Source organism: Agelaius tricolor, unplaced genomic scaffold, assembly GCF_023055355.1.
Source record: "Agelaius tricolor isolate 1412-34295 unplaced genomic scaffold, bAgeTri1.0.p SCAF_9, whole genome shotgun sequence".
Taxonomy (NCBI): Eukaryota; Metazoa; Chordata; class Aves; order Passeriformes; family Icteridae; genus Agelaius; species Agelaius tricolor.
Genome location: NW_027269269.1, coordinates 20980161 through 21000024, shown reverse-complemented (window position 1 = coordinate 21000024; position 19864 = coordinate 20980161). Strand labels below are relative to the sequence as shown.

At 40.3% G+C, this 19864-nt stretch overlaps 2 protein-coding genes across 2 annotated transcripts; both read right to left on the bottom strand.

The window, feature by feature from the left end:
• Positions 1 to 1185: 1185 nt before the first annotated feature.
• Positions 1186 to 3502, bottom strand: LOC139593176 (taste receptor type 2 member 40-like). The gene has a single exon (XM_071433875.1). It carries the CDS (start codon positions 2943 to 2945, stop codon positions 1989 to 1991), a length of 957 nt encoding a protein of 318 aa, XP_071289976.1. The 5' UTR covers positions 2946 to 3502; the 3' UTR covers positions 1186 to 1988.
• Positions 3503 to 7880: 4378 nt separating this feature from the next.
• Positions 7881 to 13315, bottom strand: LOC139592802 (taste receptor type 2 member 40-like). The gene has a single exon (XM_071433079.1). It carries the CDS (start codon positions 9396 to 9398, stop codon positions 8463 to 8465), a length of 936 nt encoding a protein of 311 aa, XP_071289180.1. The 5' UTR covers positions 9399 to 13315; the 3' UTR covers positions 7881 to 8462.
• Positions 13316 to 19864: the final 6549 nt, after the last annotated feature.

The window sequence follows — 19864 nt, the reverse complement described above, 5'->3', positions numbered from 1 at the left end:
GTTATGGGCAATACTCACCTATTTATCTCAGGGGCAGAAGTATCCTAATGTCATTTAACACTTCTGCTGTTTTACATCTTGTTTTCTGGGTTGGTAGCTTAGCTGATTTGTTTAAGCATGCAAATGGGGTCAAGATTCAATTACATACTTCATTTTGCTGAAAGAATTTGCATTGGAAAGGTTTTGGAGCAGGTGAGCTGTGGTGTTTACAAGTGTGCTTTTCCACTCCAGGGTCTGGTGTACTTCTTTACATGTCTAGATTTGTATTTTATAGGTGATGCCTTAATGTCTCCCTTTGTTGCACTGTTATCTCTTCAGAGTTTCTGAGGCATACTGGACATGACCTCTTCTCTTTATCAGATATTTTCAAATTTGTCCTGCAAAGAGGATTATTGTGTTTTTCTTTTGTGTTTGGAGATATTAAAGCATTATAATTTTTCAATAGAACACAGGGATTTCGTAGTTGGTGTATATAATATGTGTTGAAGATAGTTTTACTAATATGAGAATAGTTAATTCGCTGGTCAGTCGCAGACAGGTCTCCCAGAGGACTGACCCTATCAGGTGCTTTCCAATATTTCTGTTGGCTTTCCCTCTTAGATTTCCAAACGTATACTAAAAACTGGTAACTACTTGATTTAATTTTATGGAAAGGAAGCTTTGGAGGGAAGATGTACTTCTAGAGGCAGGAAAACAGCACAAGAAGTGCTTTTGAATCTCATGTGCATGAGGAATGTGGAATAAGGGAACATTAAACCAAGTTGTGTGAGAGCAGCTGTTCAGGGTGTCCCTGCTGAGCAGCCGTGTGCCTCAGAGCTCAGGCAGGAGCAGGACAGCACACACAGATTGTGGGTTGAGCACAGCCCACGTGTTTTGCCTGTTGGTGTGGTCAGAGAGCTCTGAGGTTTGTTCCTGCAGGCCGGTGAGGGGAGAGCAGGGAAGGGCAGAGGATGGACCAACCCTCCCAACACGGGTGTCTCATGGTGCTGGGCGGGAACCAGCATGGTGACAATGCACGGTGCTGACAGTGGCATGTCAGGGTGCCATTGCCATGGGCTCAACTTTCAGCATGTCTGTAAAATGGCATAGAAATTTTGATGGAAGCCAGTGCTGTAACCTGGGGCCCAGTTTCTGTCATGAGGGAAAGGAAGACTCCATCTCAAGTTATCCTTGGACTTGGTATTTATTAATTTGTAAAATAAAGCAATTCAGGCACAGACTCAGATCAGTTACAGGTTCATTGCTTCAAACAGATTGGCAGCATCCAAACCAGAAACATTGAACCAGGATGGGCATAGTGAACACAAAGCTCAATTCACGTATGTTTCTGTGTCAATTACTTTACAAGTATGTAACATCGCCTTGCAGTTGGAAAAGGGTCATGAAGCTCCAGTTCTGACGTAACAATAATGCAGTGACACAGATCACTCTTTCAGCAAGAGGAGGAATCTCAAAAGGCCATGTCATTCTTTCCTAAACCATGCTGGGATGTTATTGACACCTTTAGAATCAGGAAATATTTTACTAGAGTTCAACCAGATTTTAAAACTATGAATGAGATATTCTGAAAATATTGGGAATTCCTCAGAATCCTCTTTAGAAGGTTTTAGTAACCAGAAACTGCATTGAAGCCTTATATTTGCAGAATGTGACCATGTCTGTGCTTAAACATGTCTATTCTATTTGTATCAGGTATAGTAACCTCAAGCATTCCAAGAGATTCCATTCTAGTCTGAGTCTTGGCCCTGTTTTTCTGCTGTCTTAGGGAAACTGTGGTGATTTCCAAGGAAAGTACAGCCGATAATAGACAACATACACAATGATTGTTAACAAGAGTGACATCCACATAAAGCAAATTCCCACCTTCCTATTGACTGCTGATCAAGGCCCTAATCTACTAATTCCAACATCTATTATTTATACCTCTGATGATTTCAATTTAATTGTTCTGGATCTAAACTAGAAAGTCCAGGCTAAGGCACTGTCTTTTACATGGATGCAGTTCTGACATGACAGTTAGTGTGGTCCCAAATCCTAGCTGGCAGCTCTTGAAATTTGGGATTGCTCCAAATTAAGACCAATGTGTGTGCTGTAGGACAGGCAGCCATTAAAACAACACAGATTGAGTCTCCATTGCTTAAAGGTGAAAAAACGTTGAATACGATGATAAGAACAGAAATAAAATATATAATGTAAAGGAAAAGGAAGGAACAGACTGACTTGATGGCTTTCATATGGGCCTCTAAGCTGGGATCCCTGAAACCACTTGCATTATTTTGCATCCGTCTGGTGTGTATCCACAGAGACCGAATCAGCAGAACACTTGAAACAACAGACAATGTTAAAGGCAAAGCTGTACTTGCATTCCAGAGATAAATCAATAAAGTCAGTCTGTCATTCCTTGTGGTTGTCCTTGCTGAAGAGTTTGTCATGGATGAAGGAGCAGTGATGTTCTTGTGCACACTGTAGACATCCCAGGCGAAGGGAATTGCAGTTGTGAAGGAGCAGAGCCATGATGTGAGCAGCATCCAGGGCACCAGCCTGGCAATTCTCAGCTTCAGCCAGATGAAGAAAGACTGTGTAAAACTGGCAACCTTGATGCAATAGAAGACACTAAGCCAGGCTCCAAACCAGAGGCTGGAGTAGTTCAGAAATGTAAACATTATTTTGGTAGCTGTTAGCAGGTTTTCTGTGTAAAAGAAGGGTTCATAAAATATATTCATTAGGAAATCCAGTGTAACCCATGACTGCAAAATTAATCTAGATGAACTCAGCGAGATCATGATCATATCATATGGGGGCCATGTTTTGCTCCCAATGCAGCTCAATGAACTGGCAGCCAAGATAATTCCATTTCCCAGAATTCCTGCCATGCATTCAATTATGGCAATTGACAGACAAAGGAGAGCAAAAGATGTCATCATTGCAACTGAAGAGCTTGTCATTATTACTCAGCTTCTCCTGGGCTCCTGAAAGCCTTAGATCTGGCAGGCACTCCAATCCCAAGGAGCTGTTATGGGCAATGCTCACCTATTTATCTCAGGGGCAGAAGTATCCTAATGTCATTTAATATTTCTGCTGTTTTACATCTTGTTTTCTGGGTTGATGTCTCAGCTGCTTGGTCTAAGCATGCAAATGGGGTCAAGCTTCAATTACATAGGTTTCATTTTTGTGGAAGGATATGCATTGGAAGGGTTATGGAGCAGGTGAACGATGGGGTTTACAAATGTGGGTTTCCACTCCAGTGTCTGGTGTACTTCTTTACATATCTGGATTTGCTTTTTTATCTAATGCCTTAATGTCTCCTTTTGTTGCACTGTTATCTCTTCAGGGTTTCTGAGACATACTTGCCATGGCCTCTTTTGATAGTTGTGTTGGTCTTCTCTTTATCAGATATTTTCAAGTTACTGCTGCAAAGAGGATTACCATGGTTTTCTTTTGTCTATGGAAAATTTTAAGCATTCTAATTTTTCTTGCATGCTTCCTCTAAGTGTCCCAATGGAGAATAATACATTTCTGTGGGAAGATCAGAACAGAGAAAATGAAAATAATTTTACAGAATTCCTTACTGGTACATTTTTCACCATCCTCCAGAATAGATGTGGAATTTGCCTAACGAATTTAAGATCTAGGAATATACAACATTACATACAGGGGCAATGTCAAAAGTGTTAATTGAGGCACAATTTTGCTCCCATGTGGAATATGCATGTTTTTGAAATTCTGTTATATATGCTAAAAGAAGTGAATTCAAACACCCCCCACATCCAAGGAGATACAGGTCTTCAAAGAAAGTGGAGAGACTTGGATTCCATAAAAAGCTTTGGAACTCACGTTTCATCTGTAGCCCAGAATACAGAGGGAAGCACACCAAGGCTCTTCAGAAATGCAGGGGCACAAGTAGCTGTCAGTTGCACAGTTAGAAGCTGTGGGGAGTGATCAAATGAGAAATTTTGAGATGTCTTCTAGGTGGCTTCTTTGAGTAGTTTGAAATTTCCTAGTGCTTAATGTAATCTATGACGGCCTAGGAGAATGTTCAAGACTTTTTGATCATGCACTCATAGGAGTAAAACTTCATGAGCATTCACCTCAGATTTATGTACATTTGTTTATATATTTTATATGTGTAGTACTGTATGTATTATGTATATATAAGGAACAGATACTTATTATTTGAAAATATACACCAAGAAAAAGATTGACATAATTGAAGACCAAATAAAAAATATTTTAAAAATTATTTCACTTTAGTATTGCTACAAACTCTTTTTCTCTTCTCATGAAGAATATTATTAATAATTATTTTTAGTGAGAACAACATGATTGCATATGCTTCATTTTTGTTTTTTAATCTGGGCTTATCAATTTGTGACACAGTGATTCAAAGGTCTGGCTCTATGTTCAGTTTCGTTTGGTACTTGTTTGAATGGCTTTCCCACTATCACATCTGCAAACTTCTTTGGTGAAATTCAGCAGTAAATATCCAAATTCCCTGCTGTCAAAACTTGCAAACCAATCAAAGATTGTTCTGGTTTGATATGTTTAACAAATGGGTTCAAAACTCACAGAAGATCGTCCTTAGAAAGTTTTTAAAATCAATTAGAACATTATGCTTCCAAATTTTGCAAGTGTACCTGTATGAGAGTTTTTAAAGTTGTCACACTTATACAATTTTTGGCACGAAAATCTTTTGAAAAGCAGTTCCTTTCTCATTCACTTTTAAAATCTCGCTTTCACCTTGAAGAAATATAAAAGTGTGTTTGGTTTTTTGACAGGAACAGCTCTGTAGCATGCTATTGACAGACACTTCCAACAGAAAAAGGTGAGCAAGTATGTATCACTTCCCTTTTAGTAAAAGAAAACTGTGGAGCTTTACTGCTGTTTAAATTCAGCTCTTTTAAGCTCACTCATGGAATCACAGAATCACAGAATGGTTTGGGTTGAAGGGGGCCTTAAAGACCATCCAGTTCTAACCCCCTGCCATAGGCAGGGACACCTCCTTGTAGACCAGGCAACTCAAAGCCCCATTCAGCGTGGAGCCTGAGCCTCTTGCCACAAGAGAACCAGCAAATGTCTGTGTGATATGTGTGGGGTTTACGGGCATGGTTTTGGCAGTGGGGAGGCTGCAGGGGTGGTTGTGTGAGAAGAGACCAGAACGTGCCCCTGTGTCACACAGAACCAGTCCCAGTTACCCCCAAAAGGGACCCACCATTGGCCACGGCTCTGCCCAGCAGTGCTGCCGGTGACATCTGTGTGACAACTCATTTAAAGAAGGGTAAAGACCAGTGCACAGCAACTGTGAGTGAGAGGACAGAGAGAGAAATGTGAGGGGAACAGTCTTGCAGACAGCCAGGTCAGTGAAGAAGGAAGGGGACAAGATGCTCTGGGCACCAGAGCAGACATTGCCATGCTTTCCCTGGAGAGGACCATGCTGATGTAGCCTGTGACCCTGCAGGCCCTAGCAGGGTCACACTGCAGCAGATATCCACACTGCAGCCTGAGCAGAGGGCCCTTGGCAGCAGGTGGTTGTGCCCTGAAGGAAGCTGCAGCCTGTGGAGATCCCACCATGGGGAAGGCTCGTGGCAGGAGCTGCAGCCTGTGGGGATCCCACGCTGAAGCATTTTGTCCCTGGAAGATTGCACCTTGTGGAGAGGATCCCCCCTGCAGTCCCCATTCCCTGTTCCCCGGCCCTGCTCAGGGAGGGAGGAGATGGAAGAGTGAAGAGGCAGGGATGGGGGGAAAAGGTTTCTGGCTTTGATCTTTCTTTCTCACTCCCCTAGTCTGTTCTTGATTGGGAATCTCTTATTGATTGGAAATAAATTCAGTTATTTTGCCCATGTTGAAGGGATCCCCAGAAGGCAAGGCAAAGACAGTGAGGGCACTGTCAGGCCTGCAGTCCACCTATGATGTGGGCAAGGACAGCAGATAAGCTCTGTGAGAACAATTAGGGACAGCCACAAGTCCAGGGATTGCCAGCCATATCCTGAGTGATAAGACATGCCCAGGATCAAGCCAGTAATTCCAATCTGCAGGCCAGGATCAGTATCCAAGTGAGCTAAGCAGGTGGAAAGGCCCAGGCAAAGGTGCAGCACAGCTCAAGGAGAGACCAAGGTTGACCATCAAGCTTAGAAGCAGCTCCTGAAAGTAGAGGGCTCCAAGCCCCACTGAGGCTTCACTCAGCAATCTGCTAAAAGGCCAGTCAGGTGGACTGTGGAAGCTGGCTCTGAAACAAGGCAGCCAAACCCCCAAAACAAGGCCTTACTTTCACCAGAATGTCCATTCATAGCTCTTTGTCTTTCCCTGTCCCCACATACACAAAAAAGCAGTACAGCCTGGCACACAGGTTTTGCTTTTTTTAAAATCCTGCTGTGATGGGCACTGAAAATTGACTCCATTGCATGTTGCCCTGAATGTCAATGTTGAAAATTCCAGGCATGCTTATAGGAATGCAAATCAGAGAAGGATCCTGTCGTGATCTCTCATGTAGATATTTGCATTTCTTGCCTTGAGCTAAGGACTCTAATCAGATTACTGGGTTTTTTTCTTGGAAAAGACTGTGCTTTAGAAAATAAATGTGTTCTTCTGTCTTTCTCTGATTTTCTTACTGATAATTATTTTCATCATTAAATTACAGAAACCCAGAAGAGTGCCTTTAACAAAAAAGGGCTTTGTTTCCAACGCTGGCCATTGTTTTATGTTACATGTGAGCAGTTCCCTAGAAAATTTAGTGAGTTTTTTTTTTCTGGATGCTCAACAAAAGAGGTACAGAACAAGATGATTTGCATGATGTCCTTCTGACAATGTTAGAGCAGGATGAACATTGAATTTGGTTTGTTTTCTGATTTGATTCGCTGTACCAGACTTGAATCGCGCTGCAAGAGGGTCCGAGTAGCATTGGTGGGTATGCAAATTGTTCATATGTTTTGGAAGGGTCTGAATCCATGACTTTTAAATTTTTTCCGGTTGATATATGGTTAGTTAAGATGTGGGAATCAAACCAGTTTCCATCTTATGGAAAAACAGACAAAAAGACAAAAATGTCTACTTTCAAACAAGATGTGTGATATCAGAGAATCCCAACTGCTGTGAGTCTCATCTTACCTGGACAGAGGCTGTTACTTTTGTTTCCCAAAACAGGTTTTTATCAAATTTATTTATTAACTTATCCAGTAGAACACAGGGATTAAGTAGATGGTGTATATAATGCATGTTAAAAATATTTTTGTTCATATTATAATAATTAGTTAGGTGTCCCATTACAGAAAGGAACATCTAGCAGGAGATTGGCCCTATGAGGTGCCTTTGTTATTGTTCCCTCTTAGATCCCCAAATTCATGTCAGTGAACTGGTAACTATTTGATTTAATTTTATGGAAAGGAAGCTTTGGAGGGAAGATGTACTTATAGAGGCAGGAAAATAGCACATGCTTTTGAATCTTGTGTGCCTGAGGAATGTGGAACAAGGGTAAAACCAAGTTGTGTGAGAGCAGCTGTTCAGGGTGTCCCTGCTGAGCAGCCGTGTGCCTCAGAGCTCAGGCAGGAGCAGGACAGCACACACACAGATTGTGGGTTGAGCACAGCCCACGTGTTTTGCCTGTTGGTGTGGTCAGAGAGCTCTGAGGTTTGTTCCTGCAGGCCGGTGAGGGGAGAGCAGGGAAGGGCAGAGGATGGACCAACCCTCCCAACACGGGTGTCTCATGGTGCTGGGCGGGAACCAGCATGGTGACAATGCACGGTGCTGACAGTGGCATGTCAGGGTGCCATTGCCATGGGCTCAACTTTCAGCATGTCTGTAAAATGGCATAGAAATTTTGATGGAAGCCAGTGCTGTAACCTGGGGCCCAGTTTCTGTCATGAGGGAAAGGAAGACTCCATCTCAAGTTATCCTTGGACTTGGTATTTTTTAATTTGTAAAATAAAACAATTCAGGCATAGACTCAGCTCAATTACAAGTACATTGCTTCAAACAGATTGACAGTATCCAAACCAGACAAATTGAATCAGGATGGGCATAGTGAACACAAAGCTCAAGTCATGTATGTTTCAGTGACAGTCCCTTTAAAAGTGAATATAGTCCCCCTGTAGCTGAAAAGGGTCATGAAGCTCCAGTTCTGATGTAACAATAATGCAGTGACAACAATCATTACTTCAGGAAGAGCAGAAGAAGATCAAAAGGCTGTTTTGTTCTTTCCTGAATCATACTGGAATCTGAGTCTTGACCTTGGTTTTCTCTTGTTCCAGAGAAACCATGGCAATTTCCAAGGAAAGTGTAGCAAATAGGAGACAACTTATACAATTTTTCAAAACAAGACTCACATCCAACTAAAGCAAATTTGCCCTCTTCATGATTCCAGATCAAGGCCCTAATCTTTTAATTCCAGTGCCTCGTATTTTATATTTCTGACAACTTCATTTTAATTGATTTGGATCTAAACTAGAAAGTCAAGGTTAAATCATGATCTTTTATATGGATATAGTTCTGACAGGACAGTTAGTGTGGTGCCAAATCCTAGCTGGCAGCTCTTGAAATTTGGGATTGCTCCAAATTAAGACCAATGTGTGTCCTGTAGGACAGGCAGCCAATATAACTATACACATGGATTCCTCATCGCTTAAAGGTGAAAAAACTCTGGAGTAGAGGAGAAGCAAGCAAAAAAAATATATAATGTAGAAGATAAAGAAGGAACAGACTGACTTGATGGCTTTCATATGGGCCTCTAAGCTGGGATCCTTGAAACCACTTGCATTATTTTGCATCCGTCTGGTGTGTATCCACAGAGATTGAATCAGCAGAACACTTGAAACAACAGACAATGATAAAGGCAAAGTTGTACTTGCATTCCAGAGATAAATCAATAAAGTCAGTCTGTCATTCCTTGTGGTTGTCCTTGTTGAAGAGTTTGTCATGGATGAAGGAGCAGTGATGTTCTTGTGCACACTGTAGACATCCCAGGCGAAGGGAATTGCAATTGTGAAGGAGCAGAGCCATGATGTGAGCAGCATCCAGGGCACCAGCCTGGCAATTCTCAGCTTCAGCCAGATGAAGAAAGACTGTGTAAAACTGGCAACCTTGATGCAATAGAAGACACTAAGCCAGGCTCCAAACCAGAGGCTGGAGTAGTTCAGAAAGGTGAAAATTGTCGTGGAAGCTACGTTCACATTTTCTGTATAAATGAAAGGTTCATAAAATATATTCATTAGGAAATCCAGTGTAACCCATGACAGCAAAATTAATCTAGATGAACTCAGTGAGATCACGATCATATCATATGGGGGCCATGTTTTGCTCCCAATGCAGCTCAATGAACTGGCAGCCAAGATAATTCCATTTCCCAGAATTCCTGCCATGCATTCAATTATGGCAATTGACAGACAAAGGAGAGCAAAAGATGTCATCATTGCAACTGAAGGGCTTGTGATTATTACTCAGCTTCCTCTGGGCTCCTGAAAGCCTTAGATCTGGCAGGCACTCCAATTCCAAGGAGCTGTTATGGGCAATGCTCACCTATTTATCTCAGGGGCAGAAGTATCCTAATGTCATTTAATATTTCTGCTGTTTTACATCTTGTTTTCTGGGTTGATGTCTCAGCTGCTTGGTCTAAGCATGCAAATGGGGTCAAGATTCAATTACATAGGTTTCATTTTTGTGGAAGGATTTGCATTGTAAAGTTATGGAGCAGCTCAGCTGGGGTTTCTAGAACTGTGGATTTGCACTAATCTATCCAATGTCCTGCTTTACATGCTTAGATTTGGTTTTTTAAAAATATCTTAGACCTTAATCTCTCCCTGTCTTGCACTGTCATGTCTTCTTTGTTTATGAGAGTAATCTCTGTGGCCTCTTCTAATACTGAAGCAGGTCCTTATCAGATGTATTCAAATATCTGCTAATAGGCTTGGTGGGCATTCGACAGTCAATCAAGGTCAACCCCTCACAGGTATAAAGGATTTTCATCGTCTCTCCCCTGTCATTGCACAGTATTGTAAAGGTTCTAATATTTCAAGTTCTTGTTTTTATGAAGTAAACCAAACTGCTGACATCCTGTAGAACCTTTTGCAGGTCTGGCTCCAGTTTCTTTGCTGTAATAACTCATCTATGAACATTGCAGTGAATGAATTCCAGGTGTAGTGATGACTACATAACCCTACCACCCAATCCTTCTCTTATGCCAATCAAAGCAGCTGTTCCACTGGTCTTTACACTTGCACAGCTCCTCCAGAAAATATTTTTATTAAATAAATAATTTACTGTGGAGAATACAGCTTCTGTGGTAAATCTTCCCTTCAGTGGCTTACAGAAGGTAGCTCTTCATTTATTTCACTACTGAAACAGAATTTGTCAAATACCTTAATCTGAGGCATTTTAGAAACATTTATACTTTCATCCACTCAGGAATCCTCTTCCACTATGTAATTTGTGCTGATACTTGTCTCTTCAAGCCTCAACATTATTTTCTATGTGTCTTCTGACAGTGTTTGCTGACAACAGAATCCATTTTAGTTTGCTGCTCTATTGCTTTTGGTGTATTTTCTCTATAGCTTTCTGTGTATTATCCCAGCCATTTTTACTTTTTATGGCAGGAAGAATAAGTGTTTATCTGGTCCTATGTGACATTTTTTCTTTTGCTGTGAAGCAAGAAACTTCAAAGGAGGCTTCTCTACACATTTGTCATTAAGTTTGGTGAAATTTTGTAAAGTACTGAATTATGGCCTGAAACATGACTGAAAAGATTGTAGGGGTTTGTCTTTGTGCTCTGGATGCTTAGGTTTTTAATATCTTGCTAATTCTGATGGCTTCATAGTGACATTAGCTAAATTTTCAAAGCATTCTCAAAGTAAAATTTTCAAGTACTTCCTGGCCATGTGATCTGCATGGCCAGCTGTGTGCTTGAATAGTCTTACTGTATGTGCTTGTGTGTGTTTCTATGGACCACAGGATGATACCATCATAGAATGGTTTGGATTGGAAGGGACCTTACAGATCATCTAGTTCCAACCTCCCCACCACAGGCAGGGATACCTGCCCAAGGAGTATTTGCTCAGTCTCACTCCCTAGCTTGACTTCAAGAAAACAGAGCTGCAGCACCCACACATCATCAGGATAACAGATTCATCCACTTGTAGCAGTACAGCCCATACATGACAGAATCTAATTAAGTAGAATAGCAAGTATAGATATAAACAAATAGCATAAATACAGTCTCTGCTGGAGATGTTTCAATAGGATAGGTTAAACCTTTAATGAAATTATGTAATATTGGAATAATGTCTGTTTGTAGTTAATTACATACTACAGTACCCTCCTAATGTTGTACAATTAGAGAATTTGATACAGTTTGCAGTCAGCAAACTGCTTACAGAAATAATTCTAAATTTAGAGTTATTACTAAATTGCAATCCATCTCATATGCAACAAATTACAGAACTTGCAGTTGTTTCATGCAACTTTATATTATCCTGGTAACCCACACCAGGGAATGACCTTTGTTTCCATGGCTAAGAGACCCAGGGTGACTCATGTGCCTCTACTCACTGCAGACCTCAAAAGCTAAGCCAAGCCAAGCCAAGCCAAGACTACCCTGTCTGGCAATGGTCTGACAATCTAAGTGACATTGTTGCCATTCCAGGTGCTGGATTTGATTCTGCTGCTGTATTCTCAATTATGCTCATCCTCAAGAATTATCTAGAAAGTACTGGAGCAATCTTTTTCTCCAGGAAGGGTCAAAGGAAGCTGCTGATGGGTAGATAATTCCTTCACCCTGTGAAAAATGACCATCCAGTTCCTGGGATCATATTGTGCTGTGGAATATGGTGGAACAGCAGGAAGTGACACATTTTGACCTGAAAAGGGTCAGTTTAAGGTTCTATGTAGTGATCTCATGCCTGTCACTGTCACCATATCACATTCTGGTCACCAGCACCTAAGAAGAAGGTGCTCCATTGCATTTTGCAGCCTTACTCCCTTGATACTGGTGGTCAGGCACCCAGTCCGAGTTCATGGCGCAGATGGAGACAAAGGACTCTCAGGCTGTCTTCCAGAATGTCCCCCCAGGAGTCAAAATCAACATCAGCTGCGTGCTGGCTGAACCTGAACACCCCATCCTCATGGAGTCAACTAACAAAGTACGTATATATCCCCATACACAGTTTATAGAAAGGCTACTATAGTGGAGCGGTGGCCGGTGAAAAGTGAAACGCCCAGGCTAGATAAGTGTCCAGCCAACCTCCAGCCAGTCAGGCACTTCCCCAACCCGGAGTCAGGGCCTTGTGCCTAGCGACGACAAGCTTACGGATGTGTGGCCGCAGTAGAGAGCTCTGAAGTCGCAGGATGAAATGAAGAGGCAACCCTCAGTTTCTTCAGGGCGGTGGTTTTATTGGTAGGGAAATGTGGAGGTTCAGGTAGAAGGAGCTGAGAGCCCCGAGGCAAGGAAAGCCTCGGGTTTTACAGAGGGTGGGAGGGGTGAAAGATAGCAAATCAGAGAAGGATACATTAAGGATTGGCATAATCAGAGAACCCATCAAACACAGTTGTGGGAGGGACCCTGGCCCCTAACCCAATCACTCGACACCCTGGCCCGAACTTTCTAGAAAAAGAGGCAGGGGTGTCGAGTGACAGGCAGGCTGCCAGGGGTGGGGAACAAGAAAGATAACCAAGACAACTGGGGAGGGGTTTGGGGATGGACACAAACTGGTAACAGGGCAGGACCTTCTGAGAGAACAATGGGGGGAAAACTGAACAAACATAAAACACACCACAACACTATAGAAGCCTAGTAGTCAACTATTTCAAAAGCTGCTCAACACCATGTAAGCCCACAAGGGAGAATTATGGTTGAAGCATAGATTACGATGGTCATGTCAATGAGCAGCAGGAGGAGCTGTTCCATAAAGAAATGAGATCCAAAAAGGCAGCATCACCACAAGGCAGGCAAGGACAGGACTGTCAAGCATGCAGTGCCACCTCCTATAAGCAAGGATAGCTGAGAAGCTCTGTGATGGGTCAGCCAACTGTCCAGTCATACCAGATGTGTCCATAGTGATACAGCATGTCCAAGATCAAGCCAGTAATTCCAGTTTGTAGACCAGGATCAGTATCCAGGTCAGCTAGGCAGGTGGAAAGACTCAGGCAAAGCTGCAGCACAACTCAGTCAGAGAGCAAGGGTGAGCACCCAGCTTAGAAGCAGCTCCCAAAATGAGAGGGGGCTGAGCCCTCCCGAGGCATCTTCCAGCAATCTGTTTTAAGGTCAGTCAGCTGTGCTGTGGAAGTTGGCTCTGAAACTCAGCAGCCAAAACTCCAAAAGAAGTGTAGAGCCCCTAGCTATACTCACCATAGCAGTACGTGGGAACATATTATCAATGAGTCCATCCCAGTCCCACCTTTTTATCGTCTGGTGGTAAAATTAATTATATCAGCAGTATTCAACACAAGTAGATTCCAAGGGCTTGACAAAGAAATCAGAATTAACTACCACAGTAGATGGGGAGCTTAGTACATAAAATAGTTCAGTAAATGTCTAGAGAATAAGTATACAGTGTACAGCACTCTAATCTGGTTTAACCAGAAGCACAGCCAGTAAATTAAGTGATTCTCTTCCTTAACAGTTTTTTAAGTTGGTATCTGGAATATTGTATCCAGTACTTGGGGGGAATTTTATTTTTCTGGTGACTGGACACTACTGAATTTACACACAACACCAGGCTTAGGCTGACCACAAAGTTCTGGAAGACAGATTCAGAATTCAAAATCATTTTGGCAAGCTGGAGATGCAATCTGATAAAATAGGGACAAATGCCTACAGAGATGAATAAACACATGCATATATAAATTTGCAAAGAAAGCAGTAATAACAATAGATGCCATACTGGGAGATGCAACCAAAAATTTTTGTTGCCTAAATTAAGGCATTGTACTCTTGTATGTGGCTCTAATAAAGTTGTATTTCAGAACTATAAAAATTGGAAACAACAGCCTTTTTTAGTGTAGAAAGAAGAAATCTGCAAAAGGCTAACAAACATGAAAAAATAACTCTGAAGATATAGGAATAAACTCTTAAAGTGCATTGTGAAGAGGGCAAGGAGTGGCTGGTTTCATAATTACAAAGCCAGATCCTTTTTACAATTAGTTTTAAAATTTAGATGGAGAAAAAACACGTATATTTTCATTACAAACTTTTTAAAAGAGTTTGAACAAGAAGATTCTATAGAGTCACAGGGGAAGCTGATCCTGCCTTGGATAAGAGAAGTGAATGAAAACAAAACTTATTCATCTAACTATGTAGAAATCTACTAAAAATACATTTCTTTCCATTTCATCAGTCTGGGAGAAAATCTCTCCCAACTAATTTGACTGTTTGGTGAACTAAAGTGTTTGGTACTTAATAATACCTCATAGTGACACAGGAAATTATTTGGTTCAATTCAAAATATGCCACGTTGCTGGCCAAATGCAAACAATTCCACTTTACAGATGCAATGGCAAATTGCCTGATGACTAAAAACCACATATTACAACAGAATCAAAGATACAGAATGGAACTTGAAATCCCAGAATTCTAAGTTTAAGCCTTAACTTCTGAAGCACATGACAATAACTGGAGATACTGAGGAAGATGGAAAGGCTAAGAAGAGGAGACATAAAATGAAACTGTGGTGGAAATACAGAAGAAAGAAATTTAGTGTTCTGCTCAGAAGAGATGAGGTAATTTTAGGGTTGTTTTTTTTTTTTTTGTTTGTTTGTTTTTTTTTTTTTTAATTTCACAAGCATTACTTTGTGATATTGCCAAGTATATGAAGAGCTTTAGTATCTAAATTGGATCTAAACCACAAATGAGGACATCAGATTTAGGGGCTGAACCAAAGAGAATTTTTGTGACTGATGACACTTCACTGTCTGGTCCACAGATGTAACTAATGGTAGATATGTTGGATGTACTTCCAGCAAAAAAATACTTAAAAACAATATCTTGCTGATACCTTCTAAAGTATTGTGAATGACCATGAAGTTCATATAGTTTTAAATTTAGCTGTAAATGCTGTGCTTCCATATAGTTTCTTGTTGCAGCATTACAATTAAAATACACACTTGGAGACATAAATCTGAGTTGTTGTCAAGTGGCTATTGCATAGTAACATCCATGATTCAAGTGATTTTGCAGCAGAAGAACATTATCTACATGGGAAATATAAATAATTCTGCTTGATAGACCCATAATCTCTGAAATTCAAGGCTATTTTCACGTCACACATTGGCACACATAATTTAGGTTATAAGGCTTTGTTCTATTTTGTTGTCACTAAGCATAGCAATTAACCTGAGTTTTCCATAAGTAGGTACAACTCCACATCTCACACAAGGTTGTCTTTCATCTGAATAACATCTGTAGGGCTAATACAGTAAAGCACAGGACATAACTTTTATGCTGTGAAATTCACAGCTTTTGATTATGTTGCATATGAAAGGGTATTTTTGTTATCGTCATTTTTCAGAATCAGAACAGTTTTACAGGAAATATCCCTTTAAATCAGCCTGTAAGCAATTGTAAAAAACAGAGCAGATAGCAAGCACTTTAAAGAGCTATGGAAAATGGTTTTCTAGGACGTATTTTGGAAGGTGGTGCGCTGTGAAGAAGCAAGAACAGAGCTGATACATGCTCAATTGTAAGAGAAGCCCCCTGGCAGTCTGCTGGACTCAGATATTTCATTTGCCTTAGCATGCCTCCTCAGTACAAGGCCCTGTGGCTGCTTATTCAGGGATTAGGCTTTTATTCTTTTTTGCTCTCCTTGATGTTAAATAAATGCTTCAGAGGCTAGGACTTGCTTTTCTGAATGGAAAACCATGCCTCATGGTTGTTTCAGAATGGTTTCACAGGGAATGTCTGAATGCATAAAGAGATACACAACTGCAAAAATATTTTTTTAATATCAGGTTTACCCTGTTGCAGAGAAAAAAAAAATCAAGTTCTCACTAGTACAGTAACTACAAAAAACTCACAAAATCTTTAACAATAGCCTGAGGTGAGATTCTAATTATGCTATTTATTCTTAGAGGTTGTGCCCAATGAAGCAACAAATGAGATATTAAAGTAACACAGAAAATAATAGAAGGCATTCATGTACGATAGGGTTATGATCAAGGAAACTCATGTACATTCATGTAGGACAGAGAAAAACAAGCTGTTTTTTAGTTTCAGTTTTAGTGGGTTTTGCCATTCTTATTTTCACTGCTTCTCCTGCCTTTCTTGCCTAATCTTCTCTACCCTCTTACCCCTCATTCTCAGACTTTCCTTTCCTAGTACCTGAAACCAACTCCTTTTCTTTCCTGTCATCAAGGGTACCCTTCCTGTCTATCTTCCAGTTCACATATCTTGTATCCATTCTATCCACCTGGATCCCAGGTTTGAGTATAGTCTTCCTTATGGGTGGACTGATGAATCTTCAATTCAAAGGAGTCACAGAGGTCAGGCTACTCCTCTTTTTTTCCCCATTGTCTTTAACAAATTTATCCAGGTAAATTAATTGCCACACATTGAGCTAATCTGTGGTTACAAACTCTCCCCTTCTTCCTTCCTCCTCTGAACCTAAAGTCTGGTGGCTGTGGTTAGAAGTAACAATGACTTTTCTGTCCTTTTTTTCCTGAATAAAAATGTCCCAGAAAGCTTGAAGGACAGATTGCCCAGGGAAGTGGGGGATGTCCCCTCACTAGAAGTATTCAAGGCCTGGACAGAGATTAAGCAGCCTGACCATGGTGGGTTGGTTGAACTGGATGATTTTTAAAAGGTGCCTTCTAACCAAGGCATTCTCTGAGTCTTTGAGTTTGTATACTGATGGACTGATGCTAGATGAGAGAGAAAGTTTTTGGTGGATGAAAGGGTGAAGAGTTCCCATCTGCATGTGTGATTTGAGAGTGTCTGAGAGCACTTTTGTCCCAGAAGGGATCTCCCTCTGTCACCTGCAGGGCAGTTAGAACACTCTGCTAGATCCCTGACTGACAGCTCCAATTATGGGTTGTTTAAATTGAATTTATCCTGTCATCAGTCCTCCAATCTACAACGGAATATTATGGCTCTCAGGCTATCCTGCCTCCAGTTTTCTGAACTTCTTTAGTGAAGGAACAAGTGCTACAGTGTTCTGATGTCCTCAGACCAAATTTGTGCTTTTGATGGTTGCCAAAATTATTACTAACCTTTAGCAGAGAGTCTTTCATATCAAGGAGATTTTCTTCCATGTTGTTTTAATCCTCAAGTCACACTGCTCAGTAGTAGTATCACCAGGGACCATTTGAGGTAGAAGAGCTTGAGTTAAACAAGTATTTTTTTAAACCTAAGTGCAGTCTCTTTTTAAGTGGTAGCCTTTTCACAAGAGTTTTCAAGATGGCCAGTGTCATTAATATTGCCTCACCATGTTTTTCTAATGCTCTTTATAAAAGAGCAATCTTTCATGCAGTCTGTGATACACATATATTTCGGAAGGTTGAAGATGGAATATCAATCCATCCAGCAGAACTTCAGTCTACCAAACTGTTGCAGTGGAATTTACTATTCACATGATGTAAAAGATCAAAGTCCCAATTCAATTTCACTTCAGGACAGATATTAGAAAAATAATTTGCTGAAATCTGCTTTTGATTCCAAACCATTTGAAATACTAACCATTTAAAATTACCATAAGAAATACTTGCAACAACATCTGTCAAATGCACGCCAACACACTAATATGTCCATATTTCTTTGAATCATATGTTTATTTAATTCTAAGAGGCATCTAAAAGATAATTGCTGTTAAGCATTTTTATGTGTAACAGCTGGAAGGCATGCTGAACACTATATTTTTTCCAGTGTGCTGATCAGTTAGATTTGGAAGAAGCTAATGCACTGTGTAGAGGAGAGAAAGTGTCTGTCCCAGAGAAAAAAGCCAGAGGTTCTCTTACTAATTTGTGGACTCAAGGGAGCAGAGCTGTCATATGTGCCTTAAAGATAAGAAGGAAATGAGTTGATAAGGATTACTTGTGACGTCTTCTCCCTCCCTGCCCTCCCTCCCTCCTCCAAGCCCCTCTTCCTGCTTCTGTAATTAGAAAAATTTTTCAGGGAAACTTTTTGTCTTTGCTTTCTGTAGGTAATAAAAGTGTCTTCAAAGAAACCTACATGCTAGCAGGAAAAACAACAGCACCATTTTCATGTATACATGAATACTTCAGCTCTCAAGATGCCCAAAGCTCTACAGGTTATATATTCAAAACCCCATCAGAGTATTTACAACACCATCATGCAATCCTCTCCAAGGCAGAGCTTTTTCAAGGCTTAAATATATACATACAGACTGTCATTTTCAGACAGAAAGTGCTACTGTCCTGTGGCACACAATCTGAAAGAAACTTCCATATCCAATTGGTGATGTGGAAAATGTAAGACATGCTTCACTACCTTATTGCTACCAGATGCAAATATGCTCTGTCTTTACCCTGACAGATGCAAGAAACTCTCCTTGAAAACATACCTAACTACAGTGTCTGAATTACTTTGCAACAGCTAATAACAACAGTCAAACAGATTTTTCTGAAGCGTGGATCATATAACTTCAGATAAAATATGTCTTATACCTGTGTATCTAGACCATAGTCAGAGAGGCAGAATCTATGTGAAATAAATCCAAATTTTTCCTATGAGATACACAAATTTTGGAATAAATGAAAGTTTTAACAACTTAATTCTTTCCATAACAGCTCAACTTTGCTACTGAATTACTGAGCAAACTCAAAACCCAATGTCCACTACAGCAGAATACTACTCCGGAGCATACTTTTCCAGAACAGTAGGGAGAATCCAAAAATAATGTCTGTTAGATCCAACATATGATATTACTATGGTATGTATTGCCTTCAGAGAAGAAATATCACCACCACACTAGATCTTGCAAGGCAGCTTTCTTAGCATCACAGCACCATTGAAACATGTACTAATTCAAGGAGCTGTGCTCTTCATTAAGAAAGAGAGGGTTTCTCAGGTTTCCTTTCCTGAAACATCCCATGCACTCTTGAAATGAAGCTGTGATCCATCTACTGTCAAGGATGTGTCCTGATTAGTTTACAAGTCTGGTAAAAATCATCCATACATACACATTCAAAGCATTTCTAGCTAGCATGTGTGTGAGACAATCCATGTGTTGTGGCAATATCAATGTAATGTTTTGCCAAATTATGTGGTAAAATCTCATGTAATCAAGCGGAAATGAGAATACCTGTTTAATAGCTACTGGTATATGAAACCACGTTGATGTCAATCATATCCTCCCAGCATATTGACCAAAGGCTTTTTTTGTCTTCTCAAGTGTCATTTTAAAAATGAATACTTCAGCTAAGGTTTTATTACTTGCTTTAATTTTAATTACATGGTGTTCAAAATCATCATAACCATTTTACAATCAAAAAAGGCAATAAATTCCTTGCCCAGGTAAATTTTAAAACTAAGATTGTGTTCATTGAGAAAAGAGAAGTAAAATTTTCTTCATTACATAGAACTTGGCAGCTGTTAGATGCTGTAATTATGAATGTGGAAGAGTTCAGATACAGTTAAGATAGATAAATAAACTAAATATTGTCATGAACAAATTTGTCCAGATAGTTTACAAAGATCTCTTTACTGTGAGATAAAAATAGTGGCTAACAAAAGACTGTTTTGTTGCTTTCATTAAGTCAAATCTCAATCAATTTATGTGAGAAGTATTTGCAAAATGGATTCTGATGTTAAGGTGAAGTGACACACTGCAAGGAAAGAAAGGTCAGCAGGGACCTTTTTGTCAGTATGCAAGGACTTTCTTACTGTATTTAGAGCTGTTTGGTAAATATAGAAATATATAGCTACCAGTAACCTAGA

What these genes read in the sequence shown, in the direction of transcription:
- LOC139593176 (XM_071433875.1), bottom strand. Translation starts at nt 2,945, where the DNA reads ATGACAAGCTCTTCAGTTGCAATGATGACATCTTTTGCTCTCCTTTGT.
- LOC139592802 (XM_071433079.1), bottom strand. Translation starts at nt 9,398, where the DNA reads ATGATGACATCTTTTGCTCTCCTTTGTCTGTCAATTGCCATAATTGAA.